The 25,040-nt window shown below is 35.7% G+C and overlaps 1 protein-coding gene across 1 annotated transcript; it reads right to left on the minus strand.

Moving 5' to 3' along the window:
- Nucleotides 1–222: 222 nt before the first annotated feature.
- LOC110033994 (G-type lectin S-receptor-like serine/threonine-protein kinase B120) lies at nt 223–22,983 on the minus strand. Its single transcript, XM_020738242.1, has 15 exons — nt 22,342–22,983; nt 21,405–22,023; nt 21,172–21,279; nt 20,885–21,090; nt 13,599–13,809; nt 13,249–13,486; nt 12,502–12,652; nt 12,141–12,435; nt 3,753–5,063; nt 3,408–3,506; nt 3,132–3,322; nt 2,392–2,602; nt 1,817–2,054; nt 1,584–1,734; nt 223–1,020 (listed from the first exon to the last, which is right to left on the minus strand). The coding sequence occupies exons 1-15, from the start codon at nt 22,978–22,980 to the stop codon at nt 712–714; spliced, it is 4,977 nt and encodes a 1,658-aa protein (XP_020593901.1). The 5' UTR covers nt 22,981–22,983; the 3' UTR covers nt 223–711.
- Between the last annotated feature and the right edge of the window lie 2,057 nt (nt 22,984–25,040).

The following is a 25,040-nucleotide window of genomic DNA, read 5'->3' on the forward strand; positions in this document are numbered from 1 at the left end:
TGCCCATGTATATATGAACTAAAACATAATTTTCATCCTGATTATCTTAAACATTACAATAAACATCTATGTTACAACCATAAAATTATCATGTATAGCACTTGATTTTCTAGAGGCAATATATAACTCATATAAATGAAGTTCAAGAAATACCACAAAATCAAAATATGATGCATGTAAAGGCAACCATCGACAACTGAGATTTATTGCCTGAAGTCCAGGGATAAACATCTAAATGAAGGGGAACTACAGGTGAAGCATATGATGAACCCAAAGTTTCAATACCTGAAATCATTTCTTAAAATTCAACTATGACACCAACTCTCATGAATGCTCAGATCTCATGAATATCTTGTACCAAAGCATTCAACTTTGGACATAATCCCAACCTAAGTTAATCAGTATCCTGTAGAACTATATATCTATAGGAAATATAGAACACATTAATGGTGGACAATGCCTATGAGTATTCTTTATTAGTTCTGTTACATGTTTGTTTCCTTTTTTATCAAAGAATATCTACCAGTAAAGACAACCGGTGATTCTTATTTTCTCAGCAAAGAATCTGTCAAACCTTAGTATTATATACAGGTATTATGATTGAAATGTTAATTCCAACTTTTCTTTCTTCTCTTGAGTGTTCTCGTCCTCAACAGATCCATTTCAAGAAGGATACATATCAACCCTAACCTACTTGTAAAAGAATAAAAACTATGTCCGACCTGTTAATAGAGTGATCGAAACATCATTACTGTCATCCTCTTGGCCAGGATTTACTATTTTTCTCTTCTTTGGGTTTTTATTCAAGGCAAATATAGGTTCCTTTGGCATGGAATGTGTAGTGGTTCTCCATTCTAACATCATGACTACCGTAGACATGGTAGGCCGATCTGTAGCTTGATCCTGAACACATTGGAGACCCACTTCGATACATCTCGATACTTCTTTTGGTTGGCAGGAGTCTCTTATTAATGGATCCACTAGCTCCATCTCATTATCCTCATTCCATAGCTTCCAAGCCTATACAAATAAAAATACGTGCTATTAATATTATAGTTTGCCAAATCACATACTTCTAGAGAAAAATGTCCAATTAGTCCGAATTTTTGTGGGGTGTTAGTTCGGAGGCTATAAAAATGTCAGATTAGTCTCTAGAATGATCTAATGATGACTAAAATAGTCATTCATGGATATTATTTCAGATCGTATTAAAATTAGTAGGGGGACTAATTTGACATTTTTATTGACTCTGGTACTAAAATGACTCCATTTAAGTAGTTAGAAGACTATTTTGACACTTCAAGCTTTACTTTTATCAAGGCAATGTTATGTGTACTTAAACCTGATTTTTTGTAGAGGGCCATTTTAGTCCAAAGGCTATAAAAATGGCAGTCTCCAAAATCTTTTAATGATGGCTAAAATAGTCATTTCTGAGAACTATTTTAGCCCGTCTTAAAATATTATGAGGACTAATTTGATATTTTTATAAACTCTAGGACTAAAATGACCCCATTTAAATAGTCAGAGGACTATTTTGGCACTATACTCTTTACTTTTATCAAAGCAATGCTATGTGTACTTACATATGGTAGGAGATGCAGACACAATTCAGGATGTTGGTATGTGCTGTTCCTCCTTCCGCTGACAATCTCTAGTAGTAATACTCCAAAGCTATAGACATCAGATTTTATGGAGATTAATCCTTGCATCGCATACTCTGGTGACATGTAGCCACTGAAATTTAACAGCAAAAAAGTCATCATCAATTGTGAGATTTTTTATTATTTGTAAACAAAAACAACTAAACATTTCTTACTATGTTCCAATGACTCGCTTTGTCTTTGTTTCATTGCTATCTTTTCCAAATATTCTAGCGATGCCGAAGTCCGAAATTTTTGGGTTCATCTCCTCGTCTAATAAAATGTTGCTCGCTTTCAAGTCTCGATGAATGACACCTAACCGAGAGTCTCGGTGAAGGTAGAGGAGCCCACGGGCTATTCCTTCAATGATATTGTATCTTGTCTTCCAATCTAGCCGTTCTCTTTTACTTGAACCTGTCGAACAGTGTTTAGACTGGTTTTGTTTTCTCTGTCACCTTCCAAACTTTTGAAAAATAAAAGGACTCTTCAAGTGGCATTTAGATACATTCCATAGAATTCTTATGTGTTTACTTATCTAACACCTATACTTTGATTTTTACAATTACATCACCCAAATCTTGCAAATCACATAAAAAATACCACTATTTAACTTTTAAAAAGTGAAGCACATCTTTTCAGGCATAGGTAAGGTTGCATAAATGTAAAAATTGAAGTCTAGGTGTTAGATATGTAAATACATAAGAATTGAGTGCTAGGTATGTAAATCTTCCTTTTATTTAGGGCTGTTTACCAAAAAGAAAATCTTCCAAGCTTCCGTTATCCATGTACTCGTAAATTAGCATCATTTCTTCTCCATGGATGCAAAAACCTTCTAATCTGACCAGGCTTGAGTGCTGTAATTTTGAAATTAGTTTGACCTCATTCTTGAATTCCTCCATACCTTGCCTGGAACTCTCTGAAAGTCTTTTAACGGCTATCTGTTGGCCCCCAGGCAAAATGCCCTGTAAAGATTCAATATTTATCATCTTCATTATTTCATTTCGCAGAAAAAGAGCATCCTAAATTAGCCCAGCTCAAGAAATTTGTGAAATATTTAAGATTTCTATGCCTGCCTTGGTCAATTAGTTAAAAATTTTTATTCTAGTAAAATCAACATGTTTGACATGAGTTAAACCATTAGAATAATGACTGCTGTCAGAACTTTTTTGTTTTCTTGCACTTGCTTCCTAGAAATGGTTGTAATTAACAACTTAGAAAAGGAGTTGCAGAAAATTATCCATTTTTATAATTAAAATCTTTTGTTGCACTTTGAAGAACACTTTGAAGCTGTGGTTAAAAGATAGCAGGGCATCAGTGTACTAGAATGGTGAAGTATTCTTTTCTCGTAATCAGATAACGATTGCTAACTATTTCTTGATGATAATGCGGGATGTGATAAAGTGGTGATCGGCATGCAAAATTTTCAACCTTTTACTGAAACTCCTGTTAATATCTAATAAATAAATAAATAAAGGTTGGGTGGAAATAGACCTTGTAAACAGGACCAAAGCCTCCTTCACCGAGCAGATTTTCAAAACAGAAGCCGTCTGTTGCTGCAACCATATCATGAAAAGTAAACACACGTATCTCATGCCGTTTTCCATCTTTCCCTTCCTCTTGAATCTCTGTTAAACCAAAAAGCGCTGCATTTTCTTCTTGCTGACTCCTTTGCTTAAAATATTCTGGATATTCGAAGGGTTAATATCAGTACAAAGATATTTTGATTAAGGCAGGCTTTGGGGAGAACAATGTGACTGAGTTATGAACCTTTTATTCGTTTTCTGTACTTCCACAATAAGCATATGCATCCAAGAGAACCAAGACTCAAAATTGCAGCTATTATGAGCATTACAACTATTTTGTCTTCTGCAAATAACACAAATAAGATCAGTACTAATCTGTTCGAGCCATTTTTTCATAATGCTGAATTATGTTTTGCTTCAAATTTTTTTCTTGTTAAACTTCCTCAAACTATCAAATGCATATTCTTAAAATTCTTATGCAACTATTTCAGCTACAGTCCTGAACCCTAACAAAATTTCATTTGTTCATGCAGGTGAATTCAGCATTTTCAACAGCAGGCAGAGCAATGAAACTATGCAGAGAAGCTACCGTGGCCAAATTCTGAGCCTGCGAGTCGAATATACAAATCATTTCCCCCGTTTTGGAAGATCTGAATGTCCCTCATTTCTTCTCCCCATGTCATACACCCAATCCCCGTCACAAAACTATAAGCCTTGCAAGAGCAATCCCTCGTACATTTTGCTTGGCAAGTGTTCAAATCCAAAGCAATGTGAATAATGGTTGCCAAATCTGGCAGCTTCTCTCTTTCCATCAGATAAAATTTATCAGGCTTGTTTTCCCTCTCACCAATACTTCCATTCCTGTTGCATCCCAGCTTCGTCCTCCTCACACACCCCCCAGCCCAGATGCCACGCTTCCACTGACTACTTGATCTTGGTACAAATCCAGTCAAGCAGTCGCAGATAGGTGCCTTGTCATTGCGACATCCGCCATTATTTCCACACTGATTGTACTCCTCACAAGCAGAAACTGGTGCAGCCCAAAATTGGCTCCAGGAGAGAGCGTCTCCATTCCATCTGAAGTGCGTATAAACGCCTTCCGAGGTTAGAACCCAGTATTGAGAGCTGTTGGAATTAATGTAATAATACATCTTCTGCTCCTCGTCGATGTTGCTTAATTTGTAGCCATAGGAGTAGGCGTAGATCATGTTTTCAATCCCAATAAACACCTGGCCGTTCCACATGCCGGAGCGCCAACGCGGCTTGCCGCCATTCCACATGAAAATCTGAGTTGACCTGTTCGGATCATGGCTTATGGAGAAGTGACCCGGTGCTGGATCATCGCTGCTCCTCCAAGAGATAAGCATCTGGTTCTTGTTGGTTCGGAGGTCTAGCCCAACTCTCATGCCAGGGAGGTAGGTGTCCGTTGGGTAGTCGAAGCTCTGCCATAGCCTGCCGCTGGGGCTGTTAAGCATGAGGTTGCCGCTGTCAAGGATCTCAGCTGTGATGTTGCTGTTTGAAGCTGAGGAGATGTTGGATGACCACAGAATGCTTTTCTTGCCGTCGAGCACGACCAGATTGCCATCGTTGGCAATGGCGAGGGAGCCTGAGGAGTCGGAGATTGGCAAGTCGCGGTTAGCAACCCAGACAATTCTTTCGCCTTGGGAGTTGCAGTACCATATGCCCAAATAAGTTCTGTTGGGCCTGCCCGGGCTGAAGAAGCCAAGCTCGAAGACTCCACCGTCGGAGACCAGGCTGTTGCCGACGGTGAGAGGCTGATGAGGAGTCAGGTAGCTTGCTGCTTGTGATGATGGGAAGAAGTGAAGGGAGATGAAGCAGATGGGTGCTGAGAGGAAGAGTGAGATGATGGTGCTGATGTTAGAGCACCTGCCCATGAATTCTCATAGGTAAATTGGTCTGATTTTGATATTTGTTTGAATCTGCTAATCTGGGTTTGGTGAAGCTTCTCGATCGAGTTATCGGAGCAAAATCTGTTTTTTGCTTCCACGGACTGCGTCTTCAGGGGTTAAAAGAGCGGGTTTTGTTTCTTGACCTTCCTTCTCTTCAACTTGTTTAGGCCGTCACGTTTGAACTTTGAACTTCCAAATCAAATGATTAACTTGCGTTGAAATATTTGACTTGTGATCTCACTTCCACCTGTTAGTCATATTACACTAACGTGTAAAATAAATATTATGATTTTTTTTTAGAAAATTTTTTGTGCTTTTTATATATAATGTAGAATCATATATTAGGAATATTAGTTTTATTATAATTATTGATTTTATTATAATGTTTAATATAATACATATAATATTATAAAAAGTTTACATAAGGATTTGTATTAAATAAAATATTATAATATTATATAATAAGTGATATTACAATTTTAGTTTATTGATGGATGGTTTTGCAGTATCTAAAATGTCATAATTCGGCAAGGCAAAAATGAAATAGGAATGAACTGGACTTGACATTAAATCAGAAGAAAGAGTGGTTCGAGTTTCATTGATTTGATTGTTGTCTAATCTGGAGTTGAATAGGATGACTTGATAATTAAAATAGTTATTTAAATTTAATAAACTAACAACCAAAGGAAGATACATCCAACTCCTATAAAAGGGGATTAGTTGTTGTTTAAAGAAAATGCATCATAAAACAAATAAATCATAAATATGGTTACATCAATAAGAAAAAGGAAAAGGATTAGCAAACTCCAAGGAAACTCTAGTGAATATGCTACACAATCATCTTCCCGATCCTAGAGAGCACTCTCAGGCTACCTCAAAGAATCCTTCTTGAAACCATAAGAAGAGCAGACTTAGAACCTATCTTTGACCCTCTAAAAGGTCGTTCAGTTTGTCCTAAACAAAGCTCTAAAAATGGCTATTTACTTTTGATCCAAACAAGGCAGGTTTTAATGAAAATTTATGTTGAATTCGAGCTTGGCACTTAACTCTGTGATGTTGGGTTGAAGTAGATGTATGGGCAATTGGGACTTGCACCTATGAATCAAGTTCTTTGTTTTTGAGGTTGATAAGTAGTCTTGCTCTCAGTCTAGGGACCTTTTGGTTGGCCCATTTACTACTTGCTCTTTGTTTAGGGTCTCCTTATTGGCACCTGCGCTCGCAGAAAGGCATTAGCCAAGTTCGTAGGTGCTTGGTGATGGCTGAAAATTATTGTGAGGTAAGTCAGTTAATCACATAAGTATAAGTGTCGATCAAGTAATATGCAGAAACAACTCTGTGTATCGATCCCACAAGGATAGTGTGAAAATATTTTTAACAGACGAAATTCTAGTTTACTAAACCGCTAAATCTAGTTTTAAGTAATTGAATGCAAGAAAGGAATCTAATAGCTAAAAAAAAGTCTTGAGCTCTTTAGATACGTAAGGTTCAAAATCCCGTGATATCGATGATGTGGTTCTTTGAAGTTTTTCTATGGAACCCACATTATTGTTAATGGCTAAATATGAAATTTTCCTCCTTAAGCCTACGTCTAGGTCAAAAGAAGAATAAAAAACTCATAAATTTAAGTTTCGCTTAACCCTATACGTATTCTATTATGTTTTTTGTGGCTAACCTATTCATTCCACTACACAATGGACAAAAGTCATAAATCATTAGGGGTTTTAAAATTTTTATCGCATCCAACAAAAAGTAGACTACGGTCAGAGAAAGAATAAAAAACTCATAAATTTAAGTTTCGCTTGACCCTATACGTATTCTATTATGTTTTTCTGGCTAACCTACTCATTCCACTACACAACGGACAAAAGTCATAATTCATTAAGGATTTTAAAATTTTATCACGTCCAACAAAAAGTAGACTACGGTCGTATAGTTAACACATCCACATCAGAAATTCATGCATCAAAAAGGCATTGAGGGAACAAAAAATTCATAGAATGAAAACTACAATAAAAACACATGTCTTACATAATAGGAGCATGAAATGAAATCAATCATAATGCATATGAAAAGAAGAGGTGAAAAGTTTTATTGCAAGTAAAATGGCAAAGATTGCAGTGCAAGAGTTCCAGAGCACTCACTTAGAGCAAAACAGTCCTTAGCAATACACGACACTCCTCTCTGTTGAGTACAAGCTCTTGTAACTCTCCTCTCATACAAGGCAATCACCTCACCTCTCAAACACTCAAGAATTCAAAAGAATATCTCGACTAACAAGCATAAAAAAATGAATGAAAAACTGCCCTAGAAGTTCACTCCTTCAAGGAAGAAGAAGAGTACTCAAGGGTTTGCATTCAAACCCTCAAAACTGGTTAGAGATCCTTCAAAGTCCGTCTCCAAATGCTCCAAGAAGTTTCCCTAGCTTCTCTTTTAAAGTCTTGGCCGAAATCAACATGAAAAATCTTGCCAAATTGAGTTATGGTCCGGTGGAATGACAATGCCTGAAACTGATGTGGTTATGCCAGACCAGACGTAGTCACGCCCAGATCTAGCGTGGTTACACCAGTCCTAGCTCTTTTTGTTATTTTGACTTTGTTTTGCACTCTCAACACCTACAACCTGCAAAACACCAAAAATGACCTTCCACTAGCCTAAATCATGATAAATGAGGAAGAAAATATGGTATTTAATGCAATGAAATCACCTAATTTTCTCTCGTATCAATTTCTTTAAACTTACCTATTACTTGCCCTCAAGTAATCTCATATCTCAACTGGGACCAAAGTGACGTTCAAAGTTCTCATGCGGATTTCTTGATTCTTAAAATCGATTATATATATGTAAAAGAAGATGCAAATCTCATTTCAAGTTAGGATTTTTATTAATTTCTAATCATCTAACCCTTTTTCTCTCTTCCTAAGCCTTAGAAAATCTCAAAACTCTTAATCTAGTGTAACTGAAATACGTTCATTTCCCAAAGATATTTTTAAATCAATTAAAAGCCTAACTATTTGACCCAACATCACTAAATATTTTATTGAATATAATATCATCAGAATTTCATTGAAGAGTTTTTAAGTCTTATTACTCAGAAGATAAATTGGACACAAAATTTTCTTTTTTTTTGTGCTTATCTCAAGTTTCTTCTCTTATCTCAAGCTTCTTCTCATGAAGTTTGATCACTTATTTTAATTTTTCTTTTAATTCAAGCCTTTCACAATTCTTAACATTTTCTTTTCTTTTTTTTTATCCCTTGAGAATTACTATATCTGATGAAATGAATTTCTTTTAAGAATTTTGATTGTCGAATGTCTCATAAATGATAATCCTTAAATTCTTCTTAATGAGAACTCATATATATTATAATTTATTCAAAAGTAAAGAATCAATTAAATTGGTTGGGTGTTGAAAATTAAAAAGGCTTAAAATATCTCTCGTTACTACTAATATATTAATTACACATTTTTTAATTATTTTAACACAATTTAGGGATCAAGTTGAAATTGTTAAAGTGTAAAACTCCCTTATTAGGAAATTAAGTCCAATCTCACCATTTAATTAGTTTTCACAGTTCTTATGACATTATTATATACTCATTAAATTATCAAGATTCCTAACATGAATTCCTACTTTAAAATACAATCACTAGCTAATGAGAATTACTTAAAGACAAGTGTGCATGCATCAATCTCTCCCTCAAACTTATTTTCCATCATATGCATATAATAGTAAAAATAGTAGAAAAAGACAGATGCTTAGCATGTAATAATAGGAAATTTGTTATCGGGCAATTCAAAATAGTAAAACATCAGTACATGAAGATCAACAAAAGTAAATATGACACTGTCCACTAAACTCGAGTAAGAATTCCATCATGACTCATATGGCTCTTGTATAAATAAAACAACAAAACACAACAAATTCAAAAAATATTTAAAATAAAATTCAAAATAAATGCAAAAAATAATAGAAAAAACATGCTCAAAATTTAAGGTAAGGCATGAGTTGTCTAATGGTCGCAAAAAATGTCGCAAAACAAGCGGTCACTTCACGCAAGTATACATGTCCAAGTAATAAGCAATTTTAAAGGAGTACTATGTATTATTCTCATAGGAGTTTGTTAAGAAATCAATTTGAAAAAAGCAAAAGCTGCAATTTACTAACTACTCCATCATAGTTCAGCGATATCAAAAAACAAGAAAAGGAAATCCTAATTCTTTCATATTTTGAAGAAAGCAAAATAGAAGACAACGAGGATCAAAGCTCATTGGTGTTTTTCCAAGATTGATGAGGATCGTGCCTCTGTGATTTAGGTGTGACACTTTACTCGATTTTCATACAAATTCCTCTTGTGTAATTCTTGTCAACCAAGGATAATAGTTTCTTCCTAAGCCTATATCTACTTCCCAAGAAAATTTGTAACTTCACAAAGATAGCTTTCGCCTGTCTTTATGACATCCCCTAATATTTTCAGATCCCTGCTAATAGTTGCAAGATCCAGAATAAAATATTTCTATTTTGTTTAGATCTTAAGGTTAACCTAATCATTCCACTACACTTCTGCTGAAGCCATAGATTATGATGGATTTTAAAGCCCTAATTGGCCGTGTTAGGAGTAAATGAAGGCCAAAAGATTCATAGGAGTAAACAACTCTTATCAAATTAAAGCACGGAAATCAATAAGAGAAATCATAAATGGAAGTCAAACCAAGTAAGCCATCCCATGAATCACAGAGGCACGAAAAAATGCTTAGCTACTTATAGCTCGAGAGAAAAACCAATGCAATTTCACTGAAACAAAACCTGCAAGAAACATTTTCTTTGCAATAAAAAGCACTTACAACCCTTTGATCTTCTCACATACAAGAAAAGCCTTTAGCTCACTTGGCACAACTAAAACAAGTTAGCTAGTTTGTTAAACTAAAAAGGGGCTAAAGACATCTTAGAGGTTGGTTCAAGTGAAGTAGGGAGGATTATATTGGTTAACTTGTGTTTGGGTGTGTTAGATTGTGGCAATTAGATCCATGATTGGGTTGACTTGGGCAACAAATAAGCTAAAACAATATTTGTAGTTGGTTGTACCACTCAACAACAACTAAAGAGAGTTTGGAGCAACTAGGCTCAGCTTGAAGACCAACCTAGGTATTCATAATTGCATCTTAATGACTTTGGTTTGAGTTCGAGTGAGTAAGACTAGTGGTTAAGTCCCTTTAGGTCCATTTGAGTTCCTATTGGAATCATTTTGAGCTTAGTTTATATTTGGTTTGGGTTAGACTAATGCTCAGGTAGTTAGGTTCTTTGAGAGCTATCCTAGTTAGTTTGATTATATGTGCTTTAATTTAATTCAATAACTTAATAAGACCCTCTAGGGATTTTATTTAATAATAAAAAAAACACCTAATTAGCCCCAATTGAAATTCATAGGACTTAGGTTTAAATTAAAATGATGAATCTTGATCCTCAACTTAATAGTTTTACCAGTTTTAATTAAATTCAGGTGATTCAATTTTTACGTTAATTAAACTCCAAAATAAATCATGTTGATTCATTGATTTCAGAGAAGTTTAATTGATCTAATTTTCATATAGTTAAGTTAATTTTGACTTGGGAAAATGACTTGCCCAATGCTTGATTGCAATTTAGTTTGGATTTATAAAGTTTTGGTTCAACATGATTCAATTGACTTATTGATGGATTATACGACCTTTTTAGTTCAATTATGTTTCAATGGTTTTAATTTTAGTTTAAGAGATTATTTGATTGGATCCTTAAATTAAATTAATATAAAATATTATTGACTTTGATTCAACTCTCCCTTAATAGGTAAGTTTGATCAAGTTAGCCAATTTTAACTAATTTGAGGTTCAGGAGTTCTAATTCAAGTTTTAATTTACCTGAATTAAATTCAAATTGATTTTATATTTGTTTTGATTTGCTTTAATTTTTCTTATTGGGTTATACTTAAGTTAACTACACAAATAGTTCAATTTGATTTGATTGACTTTGAGCTGTAATTTATATATCCAAGTAGGTCCTATAGGATTCTTATGGACCAAACTTATATAGGCTTGAGTTGAACTTAGATTCTCTAAGCTGCAACCTGAACAAACTATATAAATTGAGCTAGGGTTTAATTAGAGATCCCTTAGAACTAAATATAAGTAATTGGGTTAGCTAGACTAAGGCGAGAAAGCTACATGGAGGCACCGGGAACGAAACCTAAACCTAACAAAGAAGCTAGAAAGTATATTGGGTTAGAGTTGACCAAAAGTGAGGTCAACACGAGTCTTTTAATAACTAAATTTATTTTGAATTACACGTAATACATGGCTAATCAATCAATCATTAAATTATAATATTTTTAAATAAATATAATGACCATAAAACTTATTCCTACTAAAATTTAATGACCATATCATATTCTTACTCAAATTATTTTCAAACTATTCTAGAACAATTTCAACCGAATAAACAAGTCATTCACAAGCAAACAAACAAATTTCCACAAACATTAATCAAAGTTGACGATGAGAACACTTGGATTGCTATAATTTTATTTCTTTGTTCTAATTATGTTTCATTTATCTCTGTATTTCAAAATTGACCAAATTATGCCTATTCAGCAATTCCTGAACACAAAGTTCTCTCATTCTTAGCTTTCTCTTGCTCCTTGATCAAAAAATTCATGCCACAGAGCAGTTTATAGAAACTGCATAAGAACATATCAACATTTAACAGATCCATCTTAATAACCAAAACTTTTTTAAGTTATTAAAATAGTCTTAATCAACGAAAAGTATATATAATGAACATGTAAACCATAAATATTTGATAAGATTGCCATAAATGGCTTAATCAAAATCCAGAAAGGTAAATAATTTCACAAAAAAAAATGCACTTAAACATATATACAACACTAAACTCATGAAATTCTAACCTGCTTCACCAGCTGCCAATCAACTCTGAATTAACAAGAGTTAAGAGCTCCATAACCACATTTATATCCTCAAGAAATTAAGAAAAAAAAATGTACAGCAAGTGTATATGATTAACTTAATACTATCGACCTGATAACATAGTGATCATTATTGAATTTTCTGTAATGAATCTTTGATCAGTTAACAAAGACTCACTCCGGCTTCTCTCAAACGCAAAAGTAGGCTGTCTTGGCATTGGATGAACCATAGATCCTCCCTCCAACATCACTATAGCAGTTGCCATTGTTGGTCTTTCATGAGCTCTGTCCTGAACGCATGAGAGCCCCAGCTGCACGCATCTTGAAACATCACTCAGCTCGCATGAATCCCTTATTGATGGATCCACAAACTCCATCACATCTTCCTCATTCCAATGCTTCCAAGCCTAAATCAATACAGAATTTCTTTAAGTTATTTTAATGGAAAATAGTTTGATCATGCGTTGACTTACACAAGCTATGAGGTTGAGATACAGTTCAGGATGTTGATATGTGCTGTTTCTCTCCCCGCTGATAATCTCCAAGACAAGTATTCCGAAGCTATAAACATCAGACTTTACAGAGAAAAGGCCTTTCATTGCATACTCTGGCGACATATAGCCACTGCAGTGTAATGGTTTTGCCAAAAATATTAGCTGCATGTTATGAAGTTTGCTTCAGTTTTAAGGCTATTTAAAAGGGGACATCTACATAAATACCACCCAATTCCTATGCATTTAGATATTTGAAACCTATACTTTGCTTTTTTTTTACAATTATACCGTCAAAATCTTTCATATTAGATCAAAAATACCACCTTCTTTAACTTTTACAGAGTGAAATGCACATTTTCATGCATTCCTAAAATGACATATTTGTAAAAATTGAAGTTTTAAGTGTTAGAAATGTAAATACATTAAAACTTACTATTATGTATGTAAATATTCCTTAAAATAGTCATGAAATCACTAGAAAACAACTCGAAAAACTCCATGGTTCAAATTGATTATTATGTTCAAATTGATATTTCCTCGCTCGATTCAAGTTGCCACAAAATGTGATTGTGTGCATGCATAAAATGCATTATGCATATCACATAATCGTAGTTGAGTCAGCCCAACTCAGAAAGTCAACAATAAGTCGAGTAAAACTCACTCAAATTAGACCTAACTTAGCCATCCTAGTTGGATCATAAGACTTCCAAACATTATGGAACTTACTAAGAGCCTACAACTCTTTTTGTTGCAGTTTCGTTGCCATCACTTCCAAAGATCTTCGCCATGCCGAAGTCCGAAATTCTTGGATTCATTGAGTCATCTAGCAGAATGTTGCTTGCTTTGAGATCACGGTGGATAACTCTAAGCCTAGAGTCTCTGTGGAGATAAAGAAGGCCTCTAGCAATGCCCTCAATGATATTGTACCTTGTGTTCCAATCTAACAATCTTTTCCTGTTTTGATCTGCTCGAAGCTATGTTAAGATTATTTTTTTGTTGTAAATGTGGTATAAAAACTAATTATGGAGATTAATGGTTGGTAAATGGTGATTAATATAGGAATAAAAATTGATTACCGAAAAGAAATGCATCCAAGCTTTTATTCGGCATGTACTCGTAGATAAGCATTTTGTGGTCACTTTGAGCGCAGAAGCCAAGCAGCCTTACAAGATTTCTGTGTTGTAATTTTGCAATGAGGATGACTTCATTTTTGAATTGTTCAATGCCTTGTCCTGAGCTGTTTGAAAGTTTTTTAACGGCTATTTCCTGCCCTCCTCGCAGTACACCCTGCAAATATTTAAAAAGGTTAAAATTTAGAGGCATTTACATGCATGCCACATAATTCTTATGTATTTATATATCTAACATATAAATATTTATATTTACATGCATGCAACTCAATTTCATGACATCATGTAAAAAATGCCACCATCATTATCATTTTAAAAATGAAATGCAGATTTCGATGGATAGGTTTATGAAACCAAGGTGTTATAAGTGCAAATATCAAACTTTGGGTTTTACATATGTAAATACATAATAAGAAGTGTGTGGCATGGCATGTATGTAAATTTTAATAAAATTTATTTGTTTTAAAAGCTATTGAATAATGCTATCCTTTTTATAGAAGATTGTTTTTGATAGTATGAGTTAAAAAACTAATTTAAGGGACTTAAATATTTGGCCAAGTCGAAGTAAAATTTGTAAACCGGTTACGAAAATCAACCTTTTCTGCCTTTTTTTTATATTAGCAATGACTGTTGTGTATTTTCTTACATTTTGTCGTCATTTTCTCTTTGGAAAGTTTTGCGCTATCAAGCTGCGTCAGATTGGTATCTGATCCACCCACGGCAGATGTCAACAAATTTCAGACGCACAATGGTGATTGTAATTGGGAATCTTTAATTGACCCTAAAATCTGCCTTGAACGAATGGTTTAGGGATTGTCGATGTATTTTCAACATTTTGTCCGGGAGTTACAATCCATCCAAATAAAGGTATCGCTAATCTGACAATCATACCGGAGATGTTGACACCCATACCAATGACTGGCGAGATTGGTGGGTCACTCATGATTTGAACAAATTTCAGATCGAGGAGCTCAAATTCTTCTATGACGAGGAATAATCTAGAAAAAAGTCAACAACTTTCGTAGAAGCGCCCCACTTTCATGGCTATAATGAAGAGTGGCATCAATTTGATTTCATTCTTCACTCTAAAACTCGTCAGTACTATGAAAACATCTTAATTTTCCCTCTCTCCTCTCAATAATGTCAAGCTACTTATTGTTTCATATAGGTGTAAGAAGTAATGGAGGAGTATTTTTGAAGGATATGGTAGAAATCAGAGTGGAGAAGTTGTAAAATGATATCTCACTAAAAGTGACATGTATAGAAATAATAATTTTATGAGTTTGGGGCTTGTAGCATTGATACCCCTTATGGGAGGAAGAGTCTCCAACGAAGATACAAGATGGGGCAGGAAGTGCTAGTTTGTGTAGAGTAAAAGGTCTTTTCCAGGGAAAAAAAAAGACAACCAAAAATATGGAGATGAGTATATATGGGAGAGGAGTGATGCAGAATTTCATATGGGTACTTTATTTTACAAGTTCTGAATGACATGTAGTTTATAAGATAACTGGAAGTAATTAGAGCTTCTAACCAAAATTGAACAAGTAATCTAGCCATGAGCAGCAAAGTATTGGTTGTCTCCATTAAATATTGATGCTTTCTCTTAGTCACTTCAATTTGTTGGGGTTTATATTGGCAACTAAACTAATGTAATATTCTTTGAGAGGACAGATCTTGTTTTAGGCGATGTGAGGTGTATTCACCTCCTACATACGACTGTGGAATTCTAATGTTAGTTTTGAATTGTGTTTGAAACAATTTAATAAATAATAAGAATTTGTTGGTGGTTTTTCGATTGGACAAGCAAAGGAAAAATCCAACAAAAATGAGAAGTAAATAATATTTATAGCCTTATATTGAAGAAATAGGAGCTGTTACCCATACATCAAAATGAACCAATGCAAATGATTCCTTAGATCTATAAACAGGTATAGGAAATGGTTGTTTGTGCCTTTTGGATGAGTTACACTCATTGTATAAGAACTTGGAAATAAGAATGCTAGTAGATTGATCATATGTGGTTGCTGCTGCTTCATGATGAGGATGCCCAAAACGCCTATGCCACAGTTCAGATGAGGTTGTGGATGCTTGAATGGATGAGAAAACAGGTAATAGGTACAACCCCTTTATATTGGATCCTTGAAGAATGCTTCAATGTGCCCTTAGGTCCATGATAAGGCCATGTTTATTAAATGAAATGTTACAATTTTTATCTGAAGCTAACTTGTGAACTGGCAGTAAATTATAAGAAATGAAGAGAGTGTAGAAGTTGAGGAAGAAGAACTTATGGTTGGGAGTGAGTGGAATTCACTGTCTAGTGTGTGTGACAGGAGGAGCTGGTCATTCTTCAACTATCACATTGTCATTGTCATGGTATGTTGTTATTTGTTGCAGTTGATTCATAGGTGGATTTGAGCTGAGAAGTTGCAATTGCAACTAGCACCCATTTTGCTGACATAGAATTGGTTTCAACTAGGAGAGATGTATTAGTTTTATCGTTGTTCGAAAAGATAGGAATGATAGGAATTAAAGTTGGTTTGATGCCAACATATGATTGTGATATGACCATGCTTTCCACATATTTGACAAAATAGTGTTGAATTATTGCTTAATGGATCTCCCCTGTTAGTGTGATATGACCATGCAAAGCAATGTTTTCTACTAGTGATTTGATCTCTAGTAGATATTAGGATATAAAGAGATTTCTCCTGGAAATATGAAGTTTATTTCTCAGTTAAATTGCCCTAGCCTGTTGGTGGATTGAAGCCTTCTTGCTAAAGAATACCATATTTTTGTGCTGAATTCAAGGTACAGGATATAATGTAGAATGGATGATGATATAGTTTAATAAATTATAGTTGAGAGAATTTTATCTATAGTTGTCATGTGAGAAATTTGGGATTTGAGATGAATGTCCATTATCGACTTGGTTTTGTGTAGGAGGGCCTTCAAGAGATCCTTCTAAGAACCCATCAAAACCATTTGCTTAAACAATTTATAAATTTGAGACTTTTAGGTGAAGTAATTTTTCAATAATTTGCAAGATATTGGGTATGATTTTGATGTTAGTTATATAATATAGTGTAGAATATACTTCATGTAGTGTGCACAACTGACATGTTGTTGTAGGGTTATTAATTATGCCAAATAATAGGAAGGACTTAGTTTTTTGGAAGAGTTATACAATCTCCATACTGTCCTGTGAAAGTTGTTATATTTAAAAAAACAGGTAAGGGAGATTTGTTTAAAAATGTTCTGCTCAAAGGAAACTCTATCACATATGCTACATTTTTGTTAAATGTCCAAGTTGGTTGGTTTGAAAACATCCAATAATTTAGAAGCTCGTGGTCAATGAGGCACTAATCAATATAAGATATGCAATGATGCAACAGAAAGCCACTCCCTCTTGTTCTTTAGATATCTAATTTCTTTGGGGTTGATAAGAGCAAACCTTCCCAAAAATTCTTACTGTTTTTACCTTCCTCGATCAATCATAAAGCTATCAAACGCCTCGCTTTGCTTATTTTATATGTTCCCGTTCATGTTATTCAGCAAGAGAGAAATGAAAGGACTTTTGTTGAGTTTTGTTCCTCTTTTTGCTCTGGTGGAGAAGATTAAATTTATTGTTCCTAGCAACGAAGAAGGAAAATTTACTCTTTTGATTAATTGATGTAAGCTAGCTATAATTGAGTAGTACTTCAAACTTTTAGCATATGATTTACATTGGTTAGCGCGGTTGAATGACAGAAGGGATTATGTTGAAATTCATAATAATGTGGAATAAAGTGGAATATTTGATTGTTTCATTGATATGAGTGGGGGTATAAATAAACTCTATAAGTGGGGGTATAAATAACCCTTAAAAGAATTCTATAATAGAAAAAATAATAAAAAAGAAATGATATGAAAGAAAAGATATATCACCTAATACCTTCAATAATCAATTCATATTAATTATTCAGAGATATAGGAAATAACATAAAATAGGAAAATAAATAATTCTTAATTCAAGGAAATAAATATAAAATAGGAAAGGAAATATCTCCTTAATTTAATGAAATAATTTTTTCCTCATAACTTCTTGCCTCATAACTTTTTATAGGAATAAATTATTTCCTATTATAATTCTTAACACTCCCCTCAAGTTTGGAATGTATGTTAACAATTCCTAACTTACTGAGTAGTGAAAAAAATTGGTCGTTTGGATTATTGAATTTGCTAGATTCACGCTTGGTTGAATTTTGAGTTTTGTCTTTCATGTGTTTCGGTGTAAAAGAAAGATTCAGGCTTGGCTGAATTTGCTAGATTCAGGTTTGGCTGAATTTGCTAGATTCAGGTTTGGCTGAATTTTGAGTTTTGTCAGCCATATGTTTCGGCGTAGAAGAGAGATTCAGACTTGGTTGAATTTTGAGTTTTGCAGGGAAAGTGATAACTTACAAGAAAACTGACTTTTAGTTGATTGTGATTGTCGTTGGCTGCAGAGAAAACATGTAAATCACACCCAGTAAATTATGCTGACAGCAAAAGCAGCAGAAGAAAGTGCGGCTGGAAACAGAGCTCTCCCTAACGCTTGGGCCAGAGAAGAAAAAAATACTGATGAGAAAGGGCCTGCTGAAAGCGCAGCTCCCCTTGAAGCTTGGGCAGGGAAGAAAAAAATACTGCAGTAGAATTGACCGACTGGAAACGCAGTTCTACCTGACGCTTAGGTATGGAAGAAAAAAAATACTGTAGGTGAAAGGGCCAGCGATGGATTTTGTCGGCATTGTCCAATCCACGACAGCTACTGGATGAGAAAGGACCTGCTGAAAACGCAGCTCCCCCTGAAGCTTGGACAGGGAAAAAAAATGCCGCAATAGAATTGACCGGCTGGAAACACAATTCCCCCTGACGCTTGGGTAGGGAAGAAAAAAAATACTGCAGAAGAAAGAGCCAGTGATGGATTTTGTCGGCATTGTCCGATCCACGAAAGCGATATCTCCAGCGATATGATGATGAGGCGGGTGGCGGCATCGCTAGTGCTGCTCTGGCTAGAGGCCCATCGCTGGTGCCGACATAGGAGGATACAACGCAAGAAGTTTTTGGATGGTTTGTGGTGATGTCTGGCTAAACTCCAAAGCATCTTGCTATCATGGTTTCTTGGGAGTCGTGTATAGAAGTGAAGTAAGATCCCCCGACTTTCTGAAAGTACTCGGAGAAGGAGAATCCTCCAAAACATCAGCCCGTGCATTTCTAGGCGATGGCGGTGGCAACAAGCTTCTAGTCGGATCCGAAAATTTAGAGTGCGATGCAGATGGTTCCCATCATTGGTTGTGGTATGCTGACTGGAGGAGTCTCTGATCGCAATCTAGCATGCAAGACATTAGTCTCTTTGGTAGGCAGAGATGGAGTAGGAGATGCCGAGAACGGAGACGAGAGACGATACTCCTTAAAACTAAAGCTGCCCTTCATATGACCAGATTGTCTAGAAATTGTCATTTGCTATCCAAAATAATCAAGTGGAGACACTCGCTGCTCCGCGACTGCATCTACAGAAGAATGTAGCAGATGATTTGCCATCGACGTAGTGGTCTAGCTATGAGGCCGCTGGAAAACTGGCGTTGCCGACAGGCGCACGCCGCACTGGGATAAGATATTGCACGCTTTCCCTTCTCCGGCGGGGAAGCAAAAAAAGCCCTTATCGGATCAGCAGCTGGGCTTCCGAGACTGAGAGATGGCCCAATTGGTTCTCCACTGGAGGGAATGGATAGGGATTGAAGAAAAGAAAAAATCGTCGTTTGAAATATCAAGATGAGTCTCCCTCCCTTCCCGCAGAGAGAAAGACAGAAAGAGAGTCCGACAATTTTCAAAGGGAGATCGGTGGCTAGAGTACGGAATTAGACTCTAATACCATGTTGAAATTCAAAATAATGCAGAATAAAATAAAATACTTGATTGTTTCATTAATATGAACAGGGGTATAAATAACCCTTACTAGAATCCAATAATAGGAAAAATAACAAAAATGAAATAAAAAGAAAATAAAAATAATATGAAATGAAAGATATATCACCTAATATCTCTAATGATCAAATCATATTAATTATTATAAGATATAGAAAATAACATAAAATAAAAAAATAAATAATTCTTAATCCAAGAAAATAAATATAACATAAGAAAAAAAATCTCCTTAATCTAAGTATATAATTTATTCCCCATAACTTCTTATAGGAATAAATTATCTCATAACTTCTGTTATATTCTTAAATTTATTCCTATTATAATTGTTTGATGTTAATGTGTTATTGTCACCTCTAGACTAAGAAGCAACTCGTCGAGTCTATCTACATGATGTCTCTTGGCTTTAGATAAAATTATGCGGATATCAGGTAGCATATTGGATGGTATATAACTTAATTTAGGAAATTTTACATATAAACCACACAATTCTTATTTATTTGCATATATAACAGCTAAAGTTTATAAGTTACATTTATAACACTTCTGTTTTATAAAACTGCATGACAGTGTGTATTTTACTATTAAGAAGTTAATAATTAGTAAAATTTTTTATATGAAGTTTAAGATTAGAGTGGCATGCTTGTACATATGAAAATTCTTGCTGTTAGATTTGTTAAAGTATAAGAATTGTGTAGTATGTATATAAAGGTCCCTTAAATTTATTTTTTATTCCTTTGTCTTAGCCTATCCCTGAACATTTAGCTGGCCTTTTCCTCTTGGAAGCTTATTCTTCTTATCCAACCGTGTAATCCTATTATTTAGACATAAAGACATGCAAATTTTGTATTTTGCATGATTTAATTACGCATTTGGAAAACTGTGATGCATTATCTTCTCTTCTACCAGGAAGTCTGGCTAAGGCGATCTATTCGAGTATAATAATCAGTAATGAACTTCAATTTTCAACTTCTTCTGCAACGACGACTTCATTTGTCCAGTTAAGCCTTCGGAAAATGACTGAGCGACGCAGCACAGCCAAACAAAATAACATTACTTGACCTGATTAAAGTCACATTACGTTATAGACTAATCCAAATGCGACGACAAACCTTGGCTTGGCTATTTAATCAAAGAAACTTTCAATACATTATCAACATCATTTTTAACGTTATATATAGACTAATCATGTTCTAGAATATGCTGATTTTTTTTTTTTAAAGGGTGTTGAATTTTGTGGATAAGATAAATATTGCAGTCTGAATAACTAAACTAGTGCGAGATTTATTGATCACCTTATAAACTGGGCCAAATCCTCCTTCCCCAAGTAAATTAGAACTGGAGAAGTTGCTGGTTGCCTCCGCAACAGTATCAAAGCTGAATATTGTCGATTCCGAGCGCTTCCCATTACTTCCTTCCCCCTCAATCACAAGAACGCCTGTGAATTCTGTAGTAGGATTCACTGATACCTCTCGTTGCTTCCTTTGTCTCCTGAAGAAAGCTGGTTAATTAATTAAAGGGATTAGAACGGCAATTAGATACAGTTAATTGTGTTAATTATTTTAATCTTTATAATACTTGCCTCTAATTTTTCTCCGAAGCATCCACATCAGGCAAATGCATCCAAGTGCAAACAGCGAGGGTATGCCTATAACCAGTAGCAGAAACACAGGAATTTTAGCCTTCTTATCTGCAAAAACAACAACAAAAAATTATATTTTGTAGCTTTTTAAGAGAACTTAACAGCAACATGGCCTTAAATATCTTACTTAAAATCAAAATTAAATTTTTGATAAACAGAGAGAATTCACTCACCAACAAGCTCCGAACCAGCAAGCTTGAGATAAAAATCATTGCCCCCATTAAAAAAAATATGAATATCCACAAATTCCCTCGCCCACTTCAAGCACCCAATCCCTGTCACAAAACTGTAAGCTTTACAGGAGCAATTCATCAAACAGGACTCCTCGCACCGCTCCGCATTACTCGAACTCTCATCCCAATCAGACAAATCCGGCAAATTGATTCCCCCCATATGATAAAACCCATCCTTTTCTCCTTCTCCGGCGCTCCCATTCCGCTCGCACTGCAGCGGCGTTCTCCTCACGCAACCTTCTGGAGCTTTCACGAAGCCTTTGAGGCACTCGCATGCCGGCGGCTGGGTGGCGTTTTCGGCGTTGGTGCAGGTGGCGTTGTTGCCGCACCGGTTGTAAAGTTCGCATTGTGTGCGCGGCTGAGACCAGATCTGTTCCCATGCGCTGGCGTTATATTGCCATTCGAATTGCCGCTCCATGCCGTCGGCGGACAGGACGAAGCGCTGCGGCATGCTGTTGATGGGGCTGTAGTAGAAGTACATGAGGTTTTCTGAGACAAAGTTGTTCAGACGGAAGCCGTAGATGTACTCCGGCACCATGCCTTCTACCCCTATGAATATCTGGTTAAAATTTACGGAATCCTTAAGTGGAGTCAAGTGGGAGACAGATTGTTTTCTTTTGTAGTGCTAGATATTTGAAGAAGATGTAAAGTTGACTATTTGCAGTTAGATTTGCGTTCGTACATGTAATTATTAATAAAAAAGTAAGTTTTTTATAATTTATTCTTATTTTTAGTTAATATTACAATTTTTCACAAATATGTTATTGTAGCTAATCTATTTATAAATAAAAGATTGGCATTTACCAAATCAATTCAACTTTTTAAATCACAATGAGTATGGAGTGTAATCTGCCTTCCTCCCCACATGCATACATACCTGCCCGTTCCACCGGCCAGAGCGCCACCGCGGCCTGCCGTCATCCCATATAAAGATCTGCGTTGACCGATCAGGATTCATCCCAATAGTAAACCTCCCCGGCGACGGATCATCGTCGCTTCTCCACGAAGTATACACATGATTCTCGTTCGTGATCAGATCAAGTCCTATCTTCATGCCAGGAAGGTAAGTATCCGTCGGATTATCAAAGCTCTCCCAAACCATGGCTTCCGAGTCGTTAAGCACCAGATTTCCGCTATCCAGCAATGTCGCCGTCAGGTTTCTCGACGTCGTCGACACTCCGGACGTCCACACGACATGCTTCGAGCCGTCGAGAAGCACGAGATTACCATCGCCGGCGATGGCGAGGGAGCCGGACGTGTCGGAAATTGGCGATTTGCGGTTGGCGATCCATACGAAGGTTGAGGTGCTGCGGAAGCTGCGGTACCATATTCCGACGTAGCGATTTGTGGAGCGGAGGGGGCTGAAGAAGCCGAGCTCGAAGATGCCGGTGGGGGATATGATGGTCTGGCCGTCGGCGAGGGGTTGGTTGGAGGAGATGGAGGAGGTTGCGGCGCGGGAGTATGGGAGTGAGCAGAGGAGGATGGCGGTGAGGGGGAGGAGGTCAAAGTAATCCATGGGTCTTCCTACATGAGATGATGGAAGTGCGGTTGGAGTAGAGTGGGAGTGGGAGCTTAATTTTTTCCAATATAAGGATCTCACAGTCTCTCTTGTTTGGGCTCCAGAATATCAATTTTATTGTGTTGAGGCTCATTTGACACATGACGTCTCGTTGTTAGATTTTGAACATAAATTAACACAAATTACTTTAAGAGTCATCATGTAATATTTTTTCCTTTGCACGAGAGATACATTCGGAGTCCAATGAAATCATGTCACGCTAATGAGACAAAAAAAAATTAAAAAAATTCATTTTAGCATAAGAGAATACTTTCCTCGTGTTATTCCGAATTATTCATGTGTTATTGTGGTGGTATTCATGTATCATTATGTTCTGGGAATATTTTTGGTGTTATAATAAGACAATAACACATCAATACTGCCACAATAACATCTAAAAAATATGGAATAACACACGAGAAATATTCTCCTATATTATCGGGTCAGATCACAAAAAAATATTTTTTTTGGTCAGTTTCACGTGAAGTCAATTCATTATGCTCCGGACATATTTCTACGTCTGGACATAATAAAATATTAGTGATGACTTTAAAAATTTTGAATCCGAAACGAGTAAGAGAAGATCAGCGGAGACCCTGATAAATAACACAACATGATATTACTTTAAAAGGCTCTACGACGAGGACGCATCTGAAAGCCAAGAGATTAAAAATTCTGCGCGGTACATTAAAAAGCATAATATATATTATGCTGATTAATATAATTAAAAATATATTTTAAAAAAATAGTTGGAAGGCCAAATTCACTTATTTTTGTATTGCCAAATTTTCTTAGACTTAGTGTTAAATGAAGCGGTGAGCCTACATTTACCAATTTAATTGTCCTACGACATGTTAGTTCAATAGATCAGCTCGGTCGATCAATTTATCGAATCAGTTCGACCAAACTGTTCGACTAATTAACTCGACAAAATAATTCAACTTTATCAAACTTATCTACCCTTTATTTACTCTTTTCTCTTTTTTTTTTCTTTAGTTTTTTTGGTTCTCTGTATAGCTTTTTTCTAAGTGGTACCTGTTTAAGGGTAATTGGAGGTTACAGAGTGTCGGCACTCTGTGGGCTTTAAGAATTCAAGCGCATTTTTTCATGACTTTTTTTAAAGGGGAATTTAGCTACATAAGACTCAATTCTTTAATATCACATAAAAAATAACATTATTATTATTTTTTAAATGTCAAATATAACTTTCCATACATAATTTAAAGAACTAAAATGGTATCCAAGTAAATATGAAAAATTTGGTGTGAGATATGTAAATGCATAGGAATTAGGTGTTATGGATCAAAATTTCCCTTTTTAAATATGATTAAAGAATAAAATAGGAGTACTAACAAAATAAAAATTATTTTTTATGTACCCGAAATTTTGTGGAAGTAGAGTGATGATTTAATGTCTTAATATTGTATGAAGATCCATTACACGGATAAAAGAAAAATAGTATGACGAAAGTAATGCATCATGTGTTAGCCTTTGGACAACTATCACCCCTCTTATCCTAATATGCTCCAGTCGGTCAGATTGCGGTGGAACTTGCATGGGCCAATCGACTCGTGAAGTGCTCCTAACTCACACAACACCTCTTCCAACCCAGTTCGGTCAGACTGCGGTGGAACTTGCATGGGCCACAAGGCTGCTACATCCAAACCCTGGGTTGCCGAAGGAGCTGGTAACTCATGCAATAGACCTACGCCTAACCCTCTGACTGCCCCCATCGAGGGCCGACCACGTCCAAACAATATCGTGCAAACTCGAAATGGAGCTACTATCAGTCAAATGGAGCTGGTGAGAAGCCGACATAAGGGAACCAAACGAAGACATAAGGTTGGGTTGTTGGCACTCCTCTTCACCGATTAAGGTTGAAGACACGACAACTACCCCCTGAGGCTCGAACACAACATTGGGGGCCGACTCAACCGCATCTTTCGGCGGTTCTTTATCCAAGTGCTCTTCCAAACCAATGGACTCGTCCGCATCAACATGAAAAATAATATATATAT

Source organism: Phalaenopsis equestris, unplaced genomic scaffold (genome assembly GCF_001263595.1).
Source record: "Phalaenopsis equestris unplaced genomic scaffold, ASM126359v1 Scaffold000002, whole genome shotgun sequence".
Lineage (NCBI taxonomy): Eukaryota > Viridiplantae > Streptophyta > Magnoliopsida > Asparagales > Orchidaceae > Phalaenopsis > Phalaenopsis equestris.

What these genes read in the sequence shown, in the direction of transcription:
- LOC110033994 (XM_020738242.1), bottom strand. Translation starts at nt 22,980, where the DNA reads ATGGATTACTTTGACCTCCTCCCCCTCACCGCCATCCTCCTCTGCTCA. An exon ending in CTGGCCGGTGGAACGGGCAG is followed by an intron (nt 22,024 to 22,341) that starts GTATGTATGCAT and finishes AATTTTAACCAG; the next exon opens with ATATTCATAGGGGTAGAAGG. An exon ending in GATTTGGCCCAGTTTATAAG is followed by an intron (nt 13,810 to 20,884) that starts GTGATCAATAAA and finishes AAATATTTGCAG; the next exon opens with GGTGTACTGCGAGGAGGGCA.